The sequence below is a fragment of the Notechis scutatus genome, chromosome 2 (assembly GCF_049901735.1).
Source record: "Notechis scutatus isolate UNSWTSFEM ecotype Mainland chromosome 2, rNotScu1.2, whole genome shotgun sequence".
NCBI classification, from domain to species: domain Eukaryota; kingdom Metazoa; phylum Chordata; class Lepidosauria; order Squamata; family Elapidae; genus Notechis; species Notechis scutatus.
Window position 1 is genome coordinate 75,468,192 of NC_142010.1, and position 22,068 is coordinate 75,490,259.

Sequence of the window (22,068 nt, forward strand, 5' to 3'; positions counted from 1 at the left end):
AAGTCCACACATCTTACAGTTGCCAAAGTTGAGAAACACTGCTTTAAATGTCGTTTGGCATATTGATTGGTCTCCTTGGTTAACAATTTATTTTGTCTATTGTACCTTATGACTATCACTAAGTGTTGTACCTTATGATTCTTGACAAATGTATCTTTTCTTTTTATGTATACTGAGAGTATTTGCACCAAGACAAATTCCTTGTGTGTCCAATCACACTTGGCCAATAAAGGATTCTATTTCTCTTCTCTTGTATTTTATTTGATACGCTTTCCTTTTGTTTTGTTACATCAGGTGGTCATACAAGTTGCAAGAATTAAGCCACAGTGGTCGTACTCATATGTTACACTAGATCAGGGGTGTGAAACTTGTGTCGTCATGGCTGCATCCGCATCACGTGACATATCACAACTTTTCCCCCCTTCGCTAAACCGGATGTGGGCGTGGCCAATGTGTAACGCATCTGGCTTGCGGGCGGTGAGTTACTAGATGGTAAACCATAGTTTGCAAACCTTAGGGAATACCTGGGTTCCTGTTGATGGATTGTAAACACTATTGCTTTACACAGTGAGCAAACTCATCTTCGCTGATCATCAGGCCAGACATATAGTTCAGCAAAAATATTGTTCCTCTCAGAATAATGGAGTTTTAAGACAAACTACTTTGCTAATGAAATCTGTTAGGCAAGTATGTTTTTTGATATACAAGCAATGAACTTATTTTATGAATGTAGTTTGAACAGTCTGCAATCACATCACATGTTAACCCTTAATTTGTTTCATCATGGCTTGCAAGTAAGCAAAGCACATTTTGATGTAGGGGGCTGCACAACCCCAGCCACAGAGAGCCCAAAGCTTTTAAGTGTATTTGCACTTTTAGATACAAAAACCAGGAGTAACATTTCTCTTGTTCTTGTCTTACATCAGATTTGCTAAATATGCCCTTTGACAAGTACCCTTCAATATTGGACCAAGACTCCTCAATGTGTGTAACTCACAATAAGCTGGCTTCCTTTTCCCAGGATATTTTACAACTCAAATCGGATATAATTTTTATATGATTATTTTCTTCTCTACCTACCATCAATTCACTTTAACAAAATATGTAGAAAGGAGGATGTAAAATAGTGGCTAAGAATGTGATTTGTACTATGCCTGCTTATGCAATAAAATACATTAAAAAGAGGTATCTTCATGAAGAGTTTTTCTTACGTAGTAATTGGCTATTGCAACCCAGATGTGGTTTATTTTTTTAAAAAAATATGCTCTATTGCTCATTTTCACTAAATAGAATTGGAAACAAAATCTGGTTTTGTTCTAGATGATTTAATAACTGAATAATGTTTTAAAAATCCAGATAGTTTTCTTAGCTAGGAATCATTATGCCAGAACAAATTGTTACAATATGTTGCCTATCACAGGTTTATTACAAAAATTCTTAAACTGAAATAGTAAAAGGTTAGCAACATTATCCAATAGTGTAGAAAAATACCTGTGTGGCTCACAACTGATTGCAGCATCTAGCCAACCTTGGCTGATCTTTAAAAAGCTTAGGAGAGTTGGACCAGAAAGTCCTAAAATGGAAGATTACCAGGAAATCATGGGGATATAGGCTACACTGGGGAGGGAAGAACCCTGCAAAAGACAACGATAGCAGATCATTTCTGAATTGTTGCTAAAAAGTTATGTTTTGTGACCAAATATCAGTTTCAGGGAAATTTTGTGTGCCCTATTTCCCACATTACTCATGATGATAACATAAAGTTGTGTTCTTCACATTTACAAATGCTCAGAAGCAAAATGTGTTATAAAGGTATTAAAAGGAATAAAGATGGCCTTTCTTCCCACTTCAACCATTGTATGTGATCATTTCCATTTCACTTTATGACCATAAGAATTGCATTTTTATAGGAATGGTTTGAATTAAATGTCTACATGTCTACTTTATTATAACACAAAAAGGAGGTTTATTTTGAATTCCCATTGTTTCTTTCAGAAGAAAAGGTATTGCTCGTGTCAAATATCTCTGTAAATCAAGATTGGGATTTAAGTATTATTGCAGAAACTAAGAAAACCTATCCTTAAAGAAAAATATTACAGGAAAAGATAAAGGAACTGTTTAAACAAGATATATATGCCTTTGCTGTACAAAGTTGTAACAGTAGCTTACTGAATAATGTTAGTCACATAGCTATGCCATAGCTCTGACAATTAAAATAGAAATACAAGATAGTTGCATGGTTTGAAGGCAATACAGTCATGTCTAGAATCTTTTTATGTATGTGATTTAGAGACAATTGTATGGATGAGAGAAGGAGATCACTGCATTGCTGTATGCAAAAATATAAGTAAACTTTTGCCTCTCCCTGTCAGTTTCCCAGATTCTTACTTGGAAATTTCATGTACTAAAACAAAATTTCAAATTTACTCAAGATTAAGCAACAAAAGTTCTCTAAGTATAGTTTGGATAGTTACTCCAGCATAAGGTGTGCCAAATTTTTCCTGTTCATATCAAATGACGTAACCTTTATTAGAATTCAGGTAAAAATGGAACATATTGTACATAGTGGAGATACAATCAAAAAGCATATTGAATAGGTGAAAGAACCAAGATTTAGGAAGTCAGAGGATAGAACATAAAACAATTTTAGTGGAATAAGATGACATTTTAGCCTAACCTTTAAACTCTGTGGAATGCCATCAAATTACAAGCAACCCCAAAAATTCAATGAAACCTAATACTTGAGACGCAGATTTCTGTTAACATTATTAAAAGCAATAGCATCAAAATATACATTTCTGCACAAACAAAAATACAGGTATAGAAGCTAAGCGTCTTACTGCTCAGAGGACAAAGTGGGGAAAAAATCAACAGAATACATCCAAGGTTATTCTTACAATTGGAAGAAAGATTATGTAATTTTTAAATCAATAATCCCTAATTCTTAAACTAGAGCTATAAGGGCAGAGGTCCCTAAACTTGGCAATTTTAAGACTTGTGGGCTTCAACTCCCACAAGTCTTAAAGTTGCCAAGCTTGGAGAACTCTGTATAAGGACAAAGATTCTTTTTCTGGATTGTTTGCATGAATGCACCTTAAGCACTATTAAACATGTATTAAACATGGTCAGGAGGCAGGGATTGTACCTAACTGGCTCTAGCTAAGTGCAAAAAGTTAAGCTGCATCAGATCTAATATACTTGGGATGGGAGATGTCCAAGGAACCCTCAGAACTATAGGTTAGACTGGGAAGTAAAACAGAATCCCATAAAGTTGCAAGGATACACTATACTTTTCTATTATTGCTGGAATCAATTACATAGAAATCTCTAGGCCAGTGGTCCCCAACCTTTTTTATGCCGCGGCCCGGTACCAGCATCACCTGGGCGGCGCCATCTTGTTTTGATGAAAAAGTGCTTCCGGTGAGCTTTCTACCCGGAAAAGCTCACCGGAAGCACTTTTTCATCAAAACAAGATGGCGGCGCCCAGCAAACCAGCGGCCCGGTAGGATTTGTTCCACGGACCGGTACCGGTCCGCGGACCGGTGGTTGGGGACCCCTGCTCTAGGCAACTACCAGGAATCAAGTCCAGCTCTAGAGAGCTTACTTTTTAGTAGTCCAAAATATCTAGAAGACCATCTGAGGGCTTATAAGGTCTAGGGTAGAAATGGGAAACCAAGTTCTAGTTCTCCCTTAGATGTGAAAAACAAGTAGGGAACCTCAATCAAATCATTCCTTCTCAGTCCAAAAGAGTTTTGGGTTCTAACAAGATGGTGATAAGTAGAATCTCTCATCACTCCATGGTGAGTCAGGTTGGCTATAAGAACTACAGCAAGCCTAGTGCAAAAGAAGCATGCCAATGCTTCCTTCCATTCATAAAGAGGCTTATGACGGCTCATTGTTAATACTTCTCAAGGGCTGTGATCAGAAAATGTTTCTAATTTTAACATATTTTGCTGAGACAGCAACAATACGCTTTCGTTGCATCAGAGAATCACTCGGCAATCATTGTTTGGACACTGAACCTTCTGTAACAGGAAATATACACGTGACATTCAAATTATGGCACAATACCATATTTGATTGATGTCTTGAGTTATTTGATTATCTCCTGGGTCATTAATTTATTTTCCAATTGGACAATCAGTTTTGCTTAATGCAGGATGTACGATATGTTAGAAAATAATAGATAGTTGGGTTCTAAGACACCTGTTTGTAAGTGGAACTAGTTGGTTCCTCAGGAACAAGAAAACCGGTCTTCAAACAAGGAGAGAAATGCTCATTTAGAAGGATCTGTGCTGCTTTGCCCAGCAATACCTCTGCAAGCAGTTAGGTTTTTTAAAAGAAAAGTTAGTGCGTTCTTATATAAATGGAAATTGTTCACCTTTTTTTTAAAGCTACTTTTCATGGTTGCTGTGACTCACCTCCCCAAGAAAACATTAAGCTTAAGAACAAAGGACAAGGATACACATTTTTATGCAGTAGATAATACCAGCTAACAAAATGTACCACTTAAAATAAGAGGGTGTAAATGGAATGTATTGCCAAAACAAAAAAACAAAAAACAAACAAACAAATGGGAACAATCCTGATTTTCTCAGTATGTTTTTTAGCTCCCACATTCACAAAGCTCATCTCAGGATGAAAAAGGCTGGTTGAGTTGCACAAGGCATTATTTAGAAACTGTCCATTCCTAAAAAAAATATTTCTGCTATACTGAATGAGCCACTCCATATAGGTTCTGTAAAGTGTCAGAGGGGTAACCAAATCTGGCTAGACTGAAGGAGCACCCACAAAGTAGAAAATGTAATTTCTCCAGGTTTTTTTTTTTTTTTGGACACCTGGTTCAGATTACCCTGTTATCAGTGCACTTCTACTACTTCCTGCCTTGAAGAGGCCTTTATCTACCATTTAAGACTCTGGAATGTAGGGAAATCTAATAAGGAAATCCTCCAATAGAGTGTTGCAAGGCTGGGCCCAATGCATCTGGCAGGTGTGTCTGCCAGCTAAACATATGCTTAATGTATGCAGGTTCCCATTGCTATAATTTGTACAATCTGGCCCTTAATAAGTTTTAGATGGGCAGGCATCTTTTTCTAATAAGAAGCATTCTTTCCATGGATTCTCCAATCTGCGCTCCCAGGAATTAACAGCCGTCACAAAAGCAGTAACTATAACCCTTCCTCTTTAAACGCTGCAAAATAACTTTTCATGTTAGTCATAACAGGATAGAAAAAGCTGGAAGAAACATGGCACTTGATGCTGAGACTCAGTGTAGCCACCGGTTCTCTGCCTGCAAGGAGAAGGAGAACTTGGTGCAGGACATCTCTTGGTCCCCGTTGCTCAACACAACTCTCATCCTGTAGTCTCCATTGGTGAGGAAAGAAGGCAAATCCATGTTGGGTATGAAGAATTCAGAGGTAGGAAGGCTGTAGGTACCCTGAAAAGAAGAAAGACAAACCATCCCATCAGTCTCCATAATACTGATACACTGCCTTTCCCTGTCTATCTGACTATAATTTCAGTACCAATAAACACCAAGGATATCTTTTAAAACAGGAGCAGAAATGAGGAAGAATTTACAGGATGAACTACTGAAATAGCTCTTCAGTGTAATCACTAAAAGACCAATGCAAATTGCTTAAACAAAATTCTACGCTTGAACATAACCCAGTATGGAAAATTCTACTTTCTGCTTCTATATTGTTATTCAAGTTCTAGAAGCAGTTGTGGATAGTCTAGGACTTTTAGGCTCCTACCGTTGGCTGCGCCTGCTTCTTCTCCAGGATTTGCCGCCCGAGACAGCTCACTCCCAGCCAATTGGCTGACTGCCAATGGTGGTAGTCACGACGCAATTGGTCCATGGGCTGGGAAGGCCAAACGCCTGAGACAAACTGTATTTCGACGAATGGAGCATGTCGAAGGGCCTGGCAATGGAGGGGCTGTGGCCCATTGGCCCAGGCGAAAGGATGAGGGTGGGCCAGCCAAGAAAAAAAGCTAGTGGATAATAACGTGGAGGCGAAACCCTGGAGGAGAAGCAGGCATGGCCAACAGTTGGAGCCTAAAAGTCCCATTCTGGACAGCTGCCATCCAGCAAATTTTCTATAACCTAAGACGCTGGCTAGCTCCTCTGAGAAAAAGGATAACTACTATGGCAAGGTGGATTGCTAAAAGCAGATTTGAAAAAGAATTTGGAAATTAACATGGGCAGAATAGTGAAGAGCAACAGAATTGGGCTGAAATGGGGCAAAATAAGTAACTCTGGGAAACTTGCACATGGATTGCATTTTGTGATCATAGTAAGCCATATGCTTTCACAGAAAATCTGGATTCCCCTTTGAAAGATGCCCAGTTCTATTTGCAAGTTAATTCCTTTATTTTAATGCATCATTATATTTTAATTGATAAGTTTTCACAGAGATGCTCTGCATTACGGGCCACCTGAATGTATTCCTTTTGTAATTGTAAGGCTGAGGTTATGTAAATACCGGTTAGTAAAAAAAATCAAAAACCCAAAATCTTAGAGCAAGATTTGACTATAGCTGAAAATCCTCACAAGTCTATCATCTACTTCTGGATGAACGGAGGCACACAATTATTGGAGGTGCACAACTTTACAGAGAGAGAAGTGTAAGGAGCTGCTGATGCCCAAAGAATTTTGTTGCTGTGTTTCCAAGATTAAGAAACAAAAGGAGGAAGAGGGCTCACCGCTTTGAACGGGCAGTGACATGGAAGGCCGTAACTTTGCAATGGCTGTGGACATGGCTGGCCTGGAGGGATGAGACTGTCCAGCATGGCGCAAGTATCATCATAGGTACAGCTCCCAATATCATCCACACAAGGGATTTTTATCCACATATCTCCAAGCTTCTTCTCCAGTATGACAATTGCCTGGAAATAGACGTGAGCATTAATATTCTGTGGAAAATTTCTTCCTATCATTAATACAACCTGGTATTTCTCTCCCTACCCCACCACCCCCACCCCAAATAGCATGTTGACAGCAAATTAGTTAAAATAACCTGAGAAATCAATGATTGCACAGTCAATTCTCTCTTTTTTAAAAAAAATAATAATAAAGTTTTATTGAGTTTTAACAAAACAAATAAAACATCTTATTTGAGTACAGCATCGTTCCAGGTTATCATATTTCCATACAGACACAATTTCATATGCATATTCATCTTATGTATTCAACTTCATATCTTATTACTCTTTTTCCAACTTCTCACTATTTCACCCTTTACTTCTATTAATTTTCTTTTATGGTTATCTCATTTTCGTCTTATTCAATTGTATTTCTTTTACCTAAATTTCTATATCTTTTTATTCATTGTATTTATACTTTCCTCTGTCTTGTTTACAATTTCATATGTTCTCTTCCAACATTCTTAAGAAGCAAAATTCCCCCTATGATTGCCAATCGAAGTGCAACACCTTTAAATTTTATTGTTATCATATGAAATCTCATTAAACATTGAATTTGTGCGTTCTAAAATTATAACATTCAAATTTCTAATATCTATTTTATATCATGTAGATCTCATCATTCAGACTCTGCTTGGTACTTCGCCTTGAAAATGTAAAAAGAAAAATTCTAAAAACATAGCAAAAACAATATATATATATAAACATTAGTAAACAAAATAGTTATTCAAAATCATTCTAGTACTGGTATGAACCTTGTAAATCTTTCACGTTTCTTTTCAATATCTATCAATCTTTGAGAACAATTGAAATTTTTCCCTCCCTTCTTCATTATTACTTAACTGTTAATAAGCATACCATTGGATAGTCATACAGTTTTATCTTATAAATTATTTACTATTAATAAGCAAAATAATTATTCAAATTCATTCTAATAACTGGTATAAATTTCCTTATAAATCTTTCACATTTCTTTTCAATATTTTATCAATCTTTAGAAACAATTGCAATATTTCCCTCTCTTCTTTATTATTGCATTAATTATAAATAAACATACCATTACATAACAATACAGTTTTATCTCATAGATTATTTACTTATTTCATTTCTAACTGATTACAGTATTCTACTGTCACAACACTATCTTTTGTACCTTTGCAGAATCCTCACTTTTAACTTAATTTAACCATTGTCTCTGTGTTTTCTAGCTGAGCAAATACCTTTAATCCTAGTAACGTTTCCCCTTTTTCTTTATTTCCTGTTTTTGTCCCTCATAAGTTCTTTCCCTTTCTATCTTTCCCCCCTTTTTCTCATCCCTTTTTTTATACCCTTCTCTCTCTAATTTTCCCTTGTGTAGTTTTTTTTTCTGTTTCTCTTTGCTGTTATACTTCTATTTCAGACTATTTTTCTTTTTGACTGTTCCCTTTGATCTCAAACTTTTAACTCCTTTCCCCCCTTTTCTCCTTATTACCACACTTTGCATTATTTGATCATTGAAAATGTCTTCTTCTTCATCCCGCCCTTCTTCTTGCTCTTGAAGCTTTTCCTTTTGCTTTTCATAGTTCAGGATCTCCATTTCAAAAAATTCAAATACAAAGCCAAAGGATCTTCCTCCCCTTTCTGCATCTTCTTTCTGTTTTTTAAGACTCATCTTCAATTCCTCCAGGAGTGATGGCATTTTAAACACTTTTGAACAACCACCCGATTGACTTTAAGTAAAAACAGAAAAAGAAAGAAAAAACCAATGCCAAAACCTTTTTTTAAAAAATCACCAAATGATCCCAGACTGTTCCTTCTTGTTTCTTTCCTTTACTTTTCCTTTCTGTGGGTTACTGTATCTTTTAATAAGATTTCAGTTACAATGTATCCTCGGGAGTCTTTTCAAAGTTTCACTGTTAATCCTCTTTATTTTTCCAGGTGGCACTCCATTTTTCCATTATTCCAAGTCCCACCCTTTTGCCTCCACTTTTCTCCTTTTTAGGGCTTTGAAATGACCAAGAAAAAATCTTTATTCTCCTTTTGACACTTAGATTTCAGCTTAAGGTTGCCTGTTAGTGTCAAAATAGATTAATATAAATTTCTTTCCATACCATTTGTAATTGTCAATATAAAGGTAAAAAAGGGGGTTTAAACCTCCTTTTCTCTCTCCTTCGCCGCTTAAAGATCTTCTTTCAGAAGTATCCCTCTAGGTACTTTTAGATTCAGGGTACCTTGCTTAGATGTTCTCTGTTGTTTAGCCCGGTCTGTCCTGCTTTCCTCTTTGTCTTCCCCCTGCACAATCTTATCCAGTCAGGTTCTTCTTTGAGGTGGCCATTTCTGACCACCGCTGCAACCGCCTTCGGGGAAGGGAGTTTAGACCAGCCAAGGAGGAGAGATGTGGCTCCCCTCCACTCGGGTAGCAATCTCCCCCCTCTTCATCACCTCTACGGGGTGGCTTCAGCCTCGAATCCAAAGGATTGGGGCGCTAAAGCGGCAAGCACAGATTGAAACCGCGCACGATCGCAGATTTCGGTGTGTTGCTGAAGAGACCCAAACCGGAAGTCCCACAGTCAATTCTCTGAATGTGTATCACTGTTTAGGCTACTTGCTTTGGAGAAATAAAGCAATAAGCTTGATTCATCTTTAAGTGAGGAATTGAATCTGGTCTGACAGCTAAATTCAGGACCCCATCTTACCTGGGAGAAGATAAATATCAAGGAGATACACCTTGAAAGAGGTGTAAACTTCATCCCAGAAAAGCTCCTGTTCCTTCTACCACTGTCACCTTTTGGACAAAGGATGCCACACTCCCAATAAACTCAACTGGGAGATGCAATTGGAACTTGCCATTTTACTTTTCTATTCAGCATGGGAGAAAGTATGGGAGAAAGCCACTTGCAAAACATTATTTAATTATAAAGTGCACCACATTAAAAGAGCATATTCATGGACAGGATTTATTCTCCATGAAATTATCCAACATTACAGGAGTTAAAAGGGAGGGTGACAATATCATTCTATAAGGAGTATTAATAAGCAAAACATGCACTCTGATGTTAAGCTATAATCAAGTGGGCACCCCTGATATAAACCTAATGATCGGATGGGAAACTAATGACAGCCAGATGCAACTGTTCTCAGATATCATAAGCCACCACCTGTGAGCAGTAGAGAGCCATACAAATGCTGCAAGGTTCCTTCACACTCTTCCCATTTGTATATCCTTTTTAGTACAGAAAGCAGTTTTCTCCAAACTGGAGCTTTCCAAATGTTTTATGTTAACATGGCAATCCCCTCAACCTTGCCTGGCTAATAGCTGAAACACTCTTCTCTAACACAGGGCTGTCAAACTCATGTTGTCAGGGCAGTGTCATGTGACGTATCAGGACTTTTCCCCCCTTCGCTAAACCAGGTGTGGGTGTGGCCGGCGTATGACACATCTGGCCCACAGGCCGGGAGTTTGACAGCCCTGCTCTAACACATCTGCAAATTATCAGCTGATATCAAAACACATCTTCTTTCCCAGCCGTTTATTCCTATCCCTTTTTTCTCTGTGAATTTTCTCTAGAGCTCCTAAAGGAAATCAACCTCAACTGTCCTTTGGAAGGACGGATACTGGAGCTAAAACTCAAACACTTTGGCCACCAAATAAGAGAGAACTTATTGGAAAAAAAAGACCTTGATGTTGGGAAAGACTGAAGGCAAAAGGAGAAGGGGGTGGCAGAGGATGAGACAGACTTTGTCTTTGACATAATGAACATGAATTTGGGCAAACTCCAGGAGACAGTGCAGGACAGGGCGGCCTTGTGTGCTGTGGTTCATGGGGTCACAAAGAGTTGGACTTAGTGGCGGGATAACAACAACTCTAGAACACACCGAAAAAAAAGGCTCAATGCCATTGCTCTGTGCTGGTCCTCAGAGGGGAAAAAAAGACATCAAAAGCACAGTTTAAAAACACAAGGTGGCCAAGCATGCAAAAAAAAAAAAAATCCCCTAACTAAGCCTCTGGGCTCTTACTGGATTGCTTCCTCCCAGCCCAAAAGCATGATAAGGATTCACATGACAAGTGCTCACAAGGCGAACCAGCTTGTGTGGTATCAAAGGTCTCAGACACTTATCCTGTTTTCCGTGGTGCTTCTGAGAACAGCTGAAACACTGCTTTTTTTTTTTTCCCTATGCAAGGGATCCCCTCCCTTCTACATGTGGTCTGTCCACTGCTCTCAAATCGGTGCCTGAATTTTCCCACACCATCATCTCTATTCATAAGCAGATACAATTTAGCTCATTACCAGCACCTCCCAAATCACAGCTGATGGGAGTTTGCAACATGGAAGTTGGGAAGAACTGGTGTGGACTCACTTCTCACAAGGGGTGTGTGTGTGTTTGTGAGTGAGAGAGAGAAAGACAGACAGACAGACAGAAATAGATAAGATAGATGATAGATAGATGATAGATAGATGATAGATCGATGATAGATAGATAGATAGATAGATAGATAGATAGATAGATAGATAGATAGATGATAGATAGAGAAGGGGAGAGGGAGAGACAGAGACAGAGAGAGAGAGAGAGAGAGAATATTATTGAGTCACTCTGGCCATGACCTTACCCTTCCTCGTCCCTGCAGAGGTCAGCTGCCACTGAGGCTTGCTAAGATGCTACTATTTAAAATACAGCAAAGGGAGAGTGACTTTGTGGTTTGCAACATCCCCCGTCTATAATATCTTGTTGGGCTAGATGGGAAACCATCACATATATGAAATGAAAACATAGATGGGAGGCAGGGCATTGGTTGAATGTCTTTGGATTTTCCTCCTGTTAGGTGGAGGAAGTACTAACAGGCACATCTTTCTCCAGCATTCTGAGTGTGGCTGTACCTGAAAATGTCATTAAACTGGCTTCCAACAATTTCTGAGTAGCTGACAATTGAAATGAAATGCTCTGTCTTGAGGAATATGTCCAAAGGAAATGTACTTCCTCAAGGAGAGATGAGGGTTTGATTGTCCCCGAGTATCATTTTTAATATTCAACCTAATAGTAGTCCACTTTCTGGACTACCAAGTTACACTTTTCCAAATTTTGCAATATAATATTTCTCAAAAAAAAAGAAGGGTTTAAAAATCTCTATTTTGGCTCAGAGATGTACAGGAATGTTTGTGGAAACTATATTCATTTTTATGAGAATTTTCATACAGTTTTGTGTGCTTAAGTGATGTGGAAATTGGACTGGATGGATTTAGGCATGCAGCCCCATGCAAAGCTGCCACAGCCAGGAAGCAAACTTCATCCCTGGACAAAATCTTTTTGCAGAATTGGAGAAATCCAGCATAGGTTACAGCACCCAAATAAATGAATGAAATGAAATTATCAGAGGCAACACACAGAATTTCTCATGATGGATTTTCTACTTATGTTCCATTTTTCACAAGACTCTACAGGGCCTCTAACATTTTAAACTAGATCCAACGCCTCTGAGTTTCCTATTGAAAGGTATTAAGCTTACTTTGTTCTCCAATGAATAATTTTTCAGGCATTGCTATCAAACCAATGTATTCTTGCATAAATATTAAGAAAACTTCTAGGCCTCAGCTAAAGAAAACACATGTCCTATGTCCAAGCAGGTAAAAAATAGTGCTGCCTGGCCACATATGAGCAATATCTCCTTCCCTCACTTCCTTTAAAAAAAAAAAACAACTTGGAGCCAAATGTAGAAGATTCATGTTTGAAAACAACCTTGAACATGTAAATGTACATATCATGTCACAGTTTTCTAGTTAGAAGCAAATCTCAGTTTGCCATTTTGAGTCAACCTCAATTCAAGCTAATGAACAAACCATAGCATTATATCTGAAAGGATTCTATGTTTAAAACTATCCTGTGACTCTGCAGCAGGAAAAGCTTGTGGCCTGTCAGTTGATTCAAGCTGAAGTCCATGTAAGGAAGGATTTTAACATTAGGTGTGTCGGAAACCATCCTGGAACCACCCAAGAACACAAAATCCTACTATTTCTTTTGACAGGATTTCATTCTATTTCATCTGATATCCCTATCTCAGTGCCTGAAATCCAGAACAGGAAAAACAGCACCAGATCTCAAAAAAAAATAGCGCTAGAATGAACATAACTATGAGAACTAGTAACAGAATGATCAAGAAACCAGTAAGACAGGAAAAGACTTGAGAACATGACAAAGTAATAAGAAAACAGCATGCAACATCTGAGCTAAATCACAACCCACATTCTCAGGCCCAGGACTCAAAAGGCTCATATAAACATAATTTTTCAAAACTCATAAAGCTTTGCGTACAACCAGTTAAGTTGTTATCAGTACAATCAATAAACACAAGGCAATTTTCATTAGGACTGCAGAAAAAAACAACTACTAAACTGCTTTCCATTGATGACCTGTATACTGCACGAGTCAAAAAGAGGGCTGTGAAAATATTTACAGAACCCCTCACATCCTGGACATAAACTGTTTCAACTCCTACCCTCAAAACGACGCTATAGAGCACTGCACACCAGAACAACTAGACACAAGGACAGTTTTTTCCCCAGAATGCCATCACTCTGCTAAACAAATAATTTCCTCAACACTGTTCAACTATTTACAAAGTCTGCACCACTATTACTATTAATCTTCTCATAACTCCTTATCACCCATCCCCTCCCATTTGTGACTGTATGACTGTAACTTTGTCGCTTGTATCCTTACGATTTATATCAACTGTTTCCTAGTATGATTTGATTACCTATTTGTACCCTATGACTATCATTAAGTGTTGTACCTGATGATTCTTGATGAATGTATCTTTTCTTCTTATGTATATGAGAGCATGTGCACCACGACAAATTCCTTGTGTGTCCAATCACACTTGGGCAATAAATAATTCATTCATTCATTCATTCATTCACTCTGTGGGTGTTAGCTGCAGCCTTTAGATTCTTTGGAGGCTGACATCATTCTGGATATGAAATTATTATATGCCTCCTGATTTTATTATAATCCCTTAGAAATATGGCTGAGGCTAGACTATGGCATGGATAAGTGCAGGTAGTCCTCGACTTACAACAGTTCATTTAGTGACCACTCAAAGTTACAACAGCACTGAAAAAAGTGACTTCTGACTTATTTCACACTTATGACCATTGTAGCATTCCCGTGGTCACATGTTTTACATTCAGATACTTGGCAACTGATTCCTATTTATGATGGTTACAGAGTCCCAGATCCATGTGATCCCCTTTTGCGACCTTCTGACAAGCAAAGTCCAGATTCACTTAACAAATGTGTTTGTTAAGTGAATCAGATGTTACTAATTTAACACTTGCCGTGTTTCACTTAACAAATGTGGCAAGAAAAGTCATAAAATGAGGCAAAACTCACTTAACAAATTTCCCACTTAGCAACATAAATTCTGGGCTCATAAATCGAGGAGTACCTGTAGGTGCTTAATATGAGAATATAAGCTGGAATCCACTTTTTTAAAAAAATGCTTTATATGGCTACCTAACTCCCAAGTACCTTACATAGGGTAAAAATGTATAAACCAAACTAGCTGATAACACTTCACACTATACGCTGAAACAAGCCGTATCACAATACAATGTAGGGTCAAAACCACACATATTCCAACGATGTTACAGGCCATTCAGTGCTATGAGTTGGTTCAAGATGTTACTCAACCTTGACCACTTCAGGATGTGTGGACTTCAACTCCCAGAATCCTACAGCCAGCATGGGGAGTTGAAGTTCATACTATTAAAGTGGTCAAAGTTGAGAAACACTGCCCCAAAACATCTTCAAGCACTCTTTCCTTCTTCTATTTGGAGGGTGGCCAATTTTTTAGTCACAAGGAACTGAAAATATGAAGTGGGGAAATCATGCAAAATGCATGGCTAATATTTTCCGTATTAAGGGAGTGTTATTTTGCATTATTCTGTTTCATTCTTAATGGTGTCAGGCCTGTTTTAGGACATATAGCTTCCCTGTGTTTTCTGACTTAACATGGCTGGAAAGTGCAGCACCACTTTTCAAATAATACACTACTAAAATCTGGCAATGGGCCTTGGGTCTACAGACTATTCACTCCTAGTCTACTTGGAGAAATATCTTTCTAGGACAACAATCAGGAGGCAAAAAGGTTTTAGCAAGAGGCAGCACTAAGATGACTGTGAATTATCTTGGAAACTAAGCAGAGTCTGCCAGGGTTGACGCTTTGATAGGGCATCAGCTGAGAATGACAAAGCTGCTGGATCGACTGGAAAGTTGAAAAGAAAAAACAAACCCAGAAGGCAGCATTCTGTTAGATTCCAAGAAAAGTACATGGATTCAGTCATCAGGATTTGAACATTACTCAAAGATGCCTTTATCCAGGAAAGAAAGAAAGAACAAGGAGGGAGCTGAAAAAATTGGGCTATCAATGTCCAAGCTGAGCTGAGCCGCCACAAAACTAACAAAGAATATGACATCTAAACTAAAAGAGGAACTAACGAAAGAAATGGGCATTCAAATCGTGAACAAAGTGAAATACTTAGGTATACTTAGGAATTTTTTCTCCTAGGAATAATATCAGAAAGATATAGGAAGGATTTAATGTATCTAATAGTACATGTATCAACGGCGGCTAGAGTAATATATGCACAATACTGGAAAAATGAAAACATACCTCCAGAAACAGAGATAATAAGAAAAATTATGGCCTGTGCAGAATCAGATTGGTTAACTCTAGAATTAAAAGACAAAAGAGAATCTACATACTATGAAACATGGAATAAATTTTATCAATGGTTACAGAGAAGAAGGCAAGGTCGGAGTTATGATGATTTGAATAATTAGTAAATAATATATCAAAAAAGGAGGTTATAAATGATGAAGTGAAATCTATATGTGTATAACAATTGTAATGCTAGATCGGCTGTACCGTGTTGTATTCTTATAATTAAAATAAAAGAATAAAATTAAAAAAAACTAAAACAGTGTGCAATCTTATATCAGTCTGATTTATAGTTCAAGACACCAAATAAATATGTTTATTTTAACAAATGTGCTACTGTCAGGGATGCAAGTAACATTTTTTGGTTTGGTTTGGTTTGGTTCCATCACCTTCCACGTACCTTTAGAGGAGCACAGAGGAGTATAGTGCTGGCCCCCGATGCAGTAATTGTCACATCTCCAGGGACAGCAATTGGATCAGGACTGACAGAGAGACTCTTGATTATTGCAGGTTCTGATGGAGGGCCACAGTTTTCCCATGCAAAGTTTTGTACCTAAATGTGTGAAGAAAGACCAGATTTAAAATTGTGCATTAAGTTTGACAGGAAGACCTTCTCCAATCTGGTTGGGAAACTCTGGCTAAATTGGCAATGCAGCCCAAACGCACTTGGAGAACCCAAGTGCGAGGATAACTGGGTCATGTTTTCTGTAACAGGATAAATAATAGTTACAAAACTTGAAATGCATAATGTTATTAAGGGGAAAAGGGGGAGCAATTGATATATCCCTTTCTGCCTATCTAATGCTAAATAGGAACACGGTGGCTCAGTGGTTAAGACACTGAGCTTGTCGATCAGAAAGGTCGGCAGTTCGGGCAGTTCGAATCCCTAGCGCCACGTAATGGAATGAGTTCCTATTACTTGTCCCAGCTTCTGCCAACCTAGCAGTTCGCAAGCATGTAAAAATGCAAGTAGAAAAATAGGGACCACTTTGGTGAGAAGGTAACAGTGTTCCATGCGCTTTCGGCATTTAGTCATGCCGGCCACATAACCACGGAGACGTTTTCGGACAGCGCTGGCTCTTCGGCTTTGTAACGGAGATGAGCACCGCCCCCTAGAGCCGGAAACGACTAGCACATATGTGCAAGAGGAACTTTTACCTTTTAACACTTCCTATCCTATTTTCAATTGATCTAATTGCAGATTTCCTTCCTTTTGTTCAATGAGATCTGTACGTATGTGATAAATCTGCATTTTCTAGACTTTCTGTGAAGGCTCCCGTGATCCACCACTCTTTTAAACCTAGACATCAGAATGCTACTTCCCAAGATTTCTAGACTAAGCTACTGCCAAACATGTAGTTTTCTGCACATTTTTAATGTGGAAAACCATTAGATCATGTCAAATTCTCTGTTTGAAGCCAGAAAAGATACAAAAAAGATTTATGACTTCAGTTAATCCTATATGTCCATTTGGGTCCTGCATAAAACTTATATACATAGCCTTCAAAAGACAACATCCAGAAAACATTTTTGTTCTCATTGTTTTTTCAGTAACAAAGTACAAGCTAGGCTAGGTGTTTTGAGATTAGCTGTCCAGGAGCATGGTCACCACTTCTGAAGAGCCCTAGATTGGACAAAGCAGAGCTAGAATGTTGCCGTGGCTCTTTGCTTTGGAGTATCATCTCATGGTGGTCTTGGGATTTCAATTATTATATTACCTGCTGGAGAATTAGCTTCTCAGTTATCATAATTCCACTACAAGTAGTCCTTGACTTACAAACACAATCGACCCCCCAAATTTATGTTGTTAAGTGAGACCGTTAAGTGAGTTTTGCCCCATTTTACGACCTTTCTTGCCAGTTGTTAAGTGAATCACTGCAGTTGATTAAGTTAGTTACCCAGTTGTTAAGTGAACCCAGCTCCCTCATTGATTTGGTTTGTCAGAAAGTCACAAAAGGTTATCATATGACCTTGGGTCACAGTAACGGTCTTAATTATGAACCAGTTTCCAGGCATCTTGATATGCCATGGTAGCGCAGTGGTTAGAGTGCAGTACTGCAGGATACTGACTGCCAGCTGACTACAATTTGGCAGTTCAAGTCTCACAAGACTCAAGGTTGACTCAGCCTTCCATCCTTCCAAGGTGGGTAAATGAGGACCCTGATTGTTGGGGGCAATGGGCTGACTCTGTAAGCCGCTTAGAGAGGGCTGTGAATCACTGTGAAGTTATATAGTCTAAGACGAAGTGCTTATTGCTATTGCTATCTGAATTGTGATCACAGGATCATGGGGATGCTGCAAAAGTCAGAACTATGAAAAATGGTCATAAGTCACATTTTTCAGTGCCATTGTAACTTTGGATGGTTGACGAACGGCCTCAGTCACTGAACACTACAGAAGCCATCAAAGTCCTATGCTTCCTTATGGAAATGCAGGATTCGGCTCACCTAGCCCTTCAGGATTGGCAAGTACTTTTAATTTTTAATGAGAGGTGCTTCTTGTGTAGGAGTTTTCTATTGTTTGGGGAAAGCCTTCAAGGGACTGGTTAGACAGGATGACTCTCCTTAGCTCCAATTGGTAAAATCTCAGTTGAAAACCACTTTTAACACAGAAGCAAAGCACTACAATTTACAACCATTTCATCACAGAGTACTTCAGGTTTGTACATGTTGGACTGGGTATGTAAAGATCATGACACACCTCAGACCTTCATAGGGATCGTTGTGTCCCTTGTTTAAGGAGGTGCTATTGGATAAGCCTAAATTTACACAGATCTGTAAAAAAAAGAGACGTGTCCTTGAGAATTGGGATTACAGTTTAATTATTAAGCTTTTTATTTAACAAACACGGCATTCTTGTGCAAAGACGTTTTGTGAAAGTGTTGCAAAACCTCTGCTTCATTTGGTCAAGTGTAGTCTATGGCACATTGGTAGGACGTTATTTACACAATATCAATAAAGGAGAATATTTGTAGCTCAGAGCTGAACTGAGGGGTTCTTGATGCTATGAGCTTGATTTCTATTTACCCAGACTAGGTAACATCAACAGTGCTAATAAAAAGTGGAATTTACTCTCAGTTTATATTCTAGTAGCTTCAAGACCATTTCCAGTAACACTGACAGAGCAAGCCATGGTTAGAATATATAAACTGAGAGCCAATCCTACTCCTTACTAACATTGATGATAACTAGTTTGGATACGAAAATGTCTGCATAAAAAACAACTAAGCTCTGAGAGCACAAAAAAAAAAACCCTTATTTAGAATGTAATGTTTTATAAGTAGTAACATTAGAGATAATTTTGAAAGCAATCTTATTAGATTCCAAGCTAAGAATCGGTTTTGTAAAAAGTGGTATTTAGGCCCATGCACTGATCGATCAATCAATCGTCCCTCAAAAAACAGAACTGCATATCCAAAAAGAATGAGTGTCTTTATACATCCCACATCCTAGAACTGTACCAGGAATTCACAATGCATATGGGAAATTATGTCTGCATGTGCATTAAGTTTTGTAAAATGACAGAAACAACAGCTGTTCTTCTGAAATAAGATGGTGGACTTATACCTATTGCCTAGTTGCTCTGTCTCCAGAACCAACCAGCAATCATTGCTCTAAAGGGAATTGGAGAAATAATCACCTGATGCACTGGAGAAGTTACCCAGAAAAATAGTCCATTTTAAAAACCTTTTCCCTGAGTTTTGACCTAGCAACCTTCTATTCTCAAAGCATTTGTTACAATCACTGCACCATTGTAATGTTACTCATAAAATAGATATAAAACCAACACTTTAGTAGGAAAAGCATTATTTAAAATTGGATACATGTGCATTTTGAACTTTAATTCTGAGTGTGTGTCCCCACCTTCCAATATAGCCCAAAGGTTCTTTTCAAAAGGCAACTTGACTGTGTTTTTTTTCCCTTGAAAACATTTAACTTCTTATCCAAAAAGCTTCTTCAGTTCTTCATAAACATTTTCAAGGAAAAAAACTAAGAAATTTCAGTTGCCTTTTGAAAACCATCTTTGGGACAACCATTATCCGGATGATTGAGAATTTCCATAGACACTCTCCCCCCTCTCCAATAAGTCATTCCTATCAAGGGAAGCAATTGGGATTTTTCCTGGAATAGAAATGAGGAAGGGGTAGCAGCAGCTGGGCCATTGCCCAATGAAAGGATGTGGTAGCAATAGCCAATTGACAAAGTGTACTTCACAAGCAGAATGTCCCCTGAGCTACCCCACAGGTGCCCATGTACAATTTGGTGAAATCTGGAAAGCTGCTAGTAGTGTATGTACCCAATCCTAGCCTGAATGACTTAATGCTCTAATTCAGTTTACAGCAGAATCTTATGTGCCACATAGAGCCAATATCACAAACTTACTCATCACTTACTCCCAACAAGTTCATTGAACTATTTTGGATTGTCCCTTTCCTGAAGGCCAGCAAGCAGTCAAAAGCATATTTAATAACCATAGCCTTATTTTTTTAATATGTTAAAAAGTCCTATTATTGTACTAGTTATTTTAGGTATTGCTTATTTTTATGTTCATTTTACTGCCCTATATTCTGTATTTAATATAGTCTGCCCTGAGATCCTTAGGATAATGGCCAGGTCAAACATATTTATATTAATATTTATCTTGCTGCTACTTTAAATGAAGGAGAATGAATAGGAACTCAGCAAACCACAATTCCATATATTTTGTGTGAGAAGCACTATTCAAATTTGCATTCAAGTACAAAGCCTTGAGCAAGATACTATTTATATATACTACCATAGGGGGTGACTAATATAACTATTACTAACCCACTACTGTTTGCTCTGTTCAAATCTATATGACCAAGTATACTATCAGAAGTTGTTTTCTTAGCCTGGGTCTAAATATACAATTACACAGAAATCATTTCTCTTGCCATTAAGATGAGACTTTGGAGTATACTTGGAGTATATTCCTATTAATTTCTAGCAGGAAGATTTATATTAGTAGCAGCGATGAGAAGGTCTTTAATACACCTAAAATTCATGTTCCATTGGTGGTAAGAATTAACTACAACATCACATGCATAGTCATTAGGACTGCCTGCAAAAACACATTAAATTTCTGCTAACAACAACAAAAAGTAATCAGATGTGGGCTCCTGATAATAATAGTCTCACTGTTTGAAACCCATTGTTATTTGTTTTCTAACTAGATTGACAAGCCAACATATTACCAACTACTCTTGTAGTGTTAAATCCTTCAGCACGACCCTAGATTTCCAAAATGAGGGTATAGAATTATAATAAATCACATAGGCCATTCTGTCACACACGCCCAGCTCAAAAATAATTCCTGATTTCAGTTTTCACACAAATAGTCCGAAGAAGAGAGCTAGGATAAAATATGAAACACAAAAATTGCAATGTACAAGGCGAGATTTTGTGCATTATAATATTTCTGAAGGCTGGGAGGGGAATACCTACAATTCCCGTCACTTCTAGCAAGGAGATTAGGTTGAAGAAGGAAGGCTCCACTAGCGCATTTTTGCAATATACTTGCATGCATGCGTGCACATCAGCCGCCACTCATCGTTACGTCTGTCAAAATAATAAAAATGCATTTTCCCCAGGAAGCCCCCTATTCTTTGGCATTCAAGGATCAGCCACAATTACTCCTCGCCTTCTTCCACCCTTCATGCCACTAGCAGAGGGCGAAACCTTTTACCACTGCTGCCATTTACCTTGCTCAGGGACCAGGTAATGTCCGGCGCGACAAAGCGTTGTTGTTGGGGTCCCCCCTGGACAGCTGTCAACAGCTGCAGAGCGCCGACGGTCAGCCAGAGCGCCAAAGCCTGCATTTCTCGGGATCAATTCGGCTAAAACCGGGAAGGATGCGGCTCACAAGCGCAGAGAGATCGAGCTCTTCGAGGATCGCTTTAGAAGCTCCAGGAAGCAAAAGATGCAAGCTCAGCTTTTCTGGGAGGAAAACTTCCCAAGAGTCCAGACAGAGTCCACCAAAGTCTCGGGTTTTTGTTTTGTTTTGTTTGTTTTACTGGACTCTCGTCCTCTCCCTCTGCATCAGAGACACATGTGAACCCGCCTCCTTCGTCCACCAGATCTTTTGACGGAGAAAACGTGACTTCTTTCGCAAGCTCTGAAACCGGAAAGGGAGCTCTCTCTTCATGCCCCGATGCGAGGTAAGCGACTCTGACCTCTGCTGGTAGGGAAGGTGTATCGTCCAGGCAATTCGGGTGCGGAAACTTTACAAAATGATTGATTTCTACTTTTTTTTTTTTTTAATCAAATGCTTCATTGAAGGGGATGTGGGGGGAAAACCCCCATTGGAATCTCATTTTCTGCTAATCTCAGATCTTTTATTTCTGCACCCATTTCCATTTCGCCATTTGTTCTCCTTAAAAGCCAATGGGGAGACTCCGCTGCAAATCACTCATTTATTCGGAACTGAAG

The 22,068-nt window shown here is 38.5% G+C and overlaps 1 protein-coding gene across 1 annotated transcript; it reads right to left on the reverse strand.

The window, feature by feature from the left end:
- Positions 1 to 1,922: 1,922 nt before the first annotated feature.
- On the reverse strand, positions 1,923 to 21,792 carry GM2A (ganglioside GM2 activator). Its single transcript, XM_026686020.2, has 5 exons — positions 21,342 to 21,792; positions 16,020 to 16,172; positions 6,706 to 6,888; positions 3,571 to 5,437; positions 1,923 to 3,325 (listed from the first exon to the last, which is right to left on the reverse strand). The coding sequence occupies exons 1-4, from the start codon at positions 21,456 to 21,458 to the stop codon at positions 5,267 to 5,269; spliced, it is 624 nt and encodes a 207-aa protein (XP_026541805.2). The 5' UTR covers positions 21,459 to 21,792; the 3' UTR covers positions 1,923 to 3,325; positions 3,571 to 5,266.
- Positions 21,793 to 22,068: the final 276 nt, after the last annotated feature.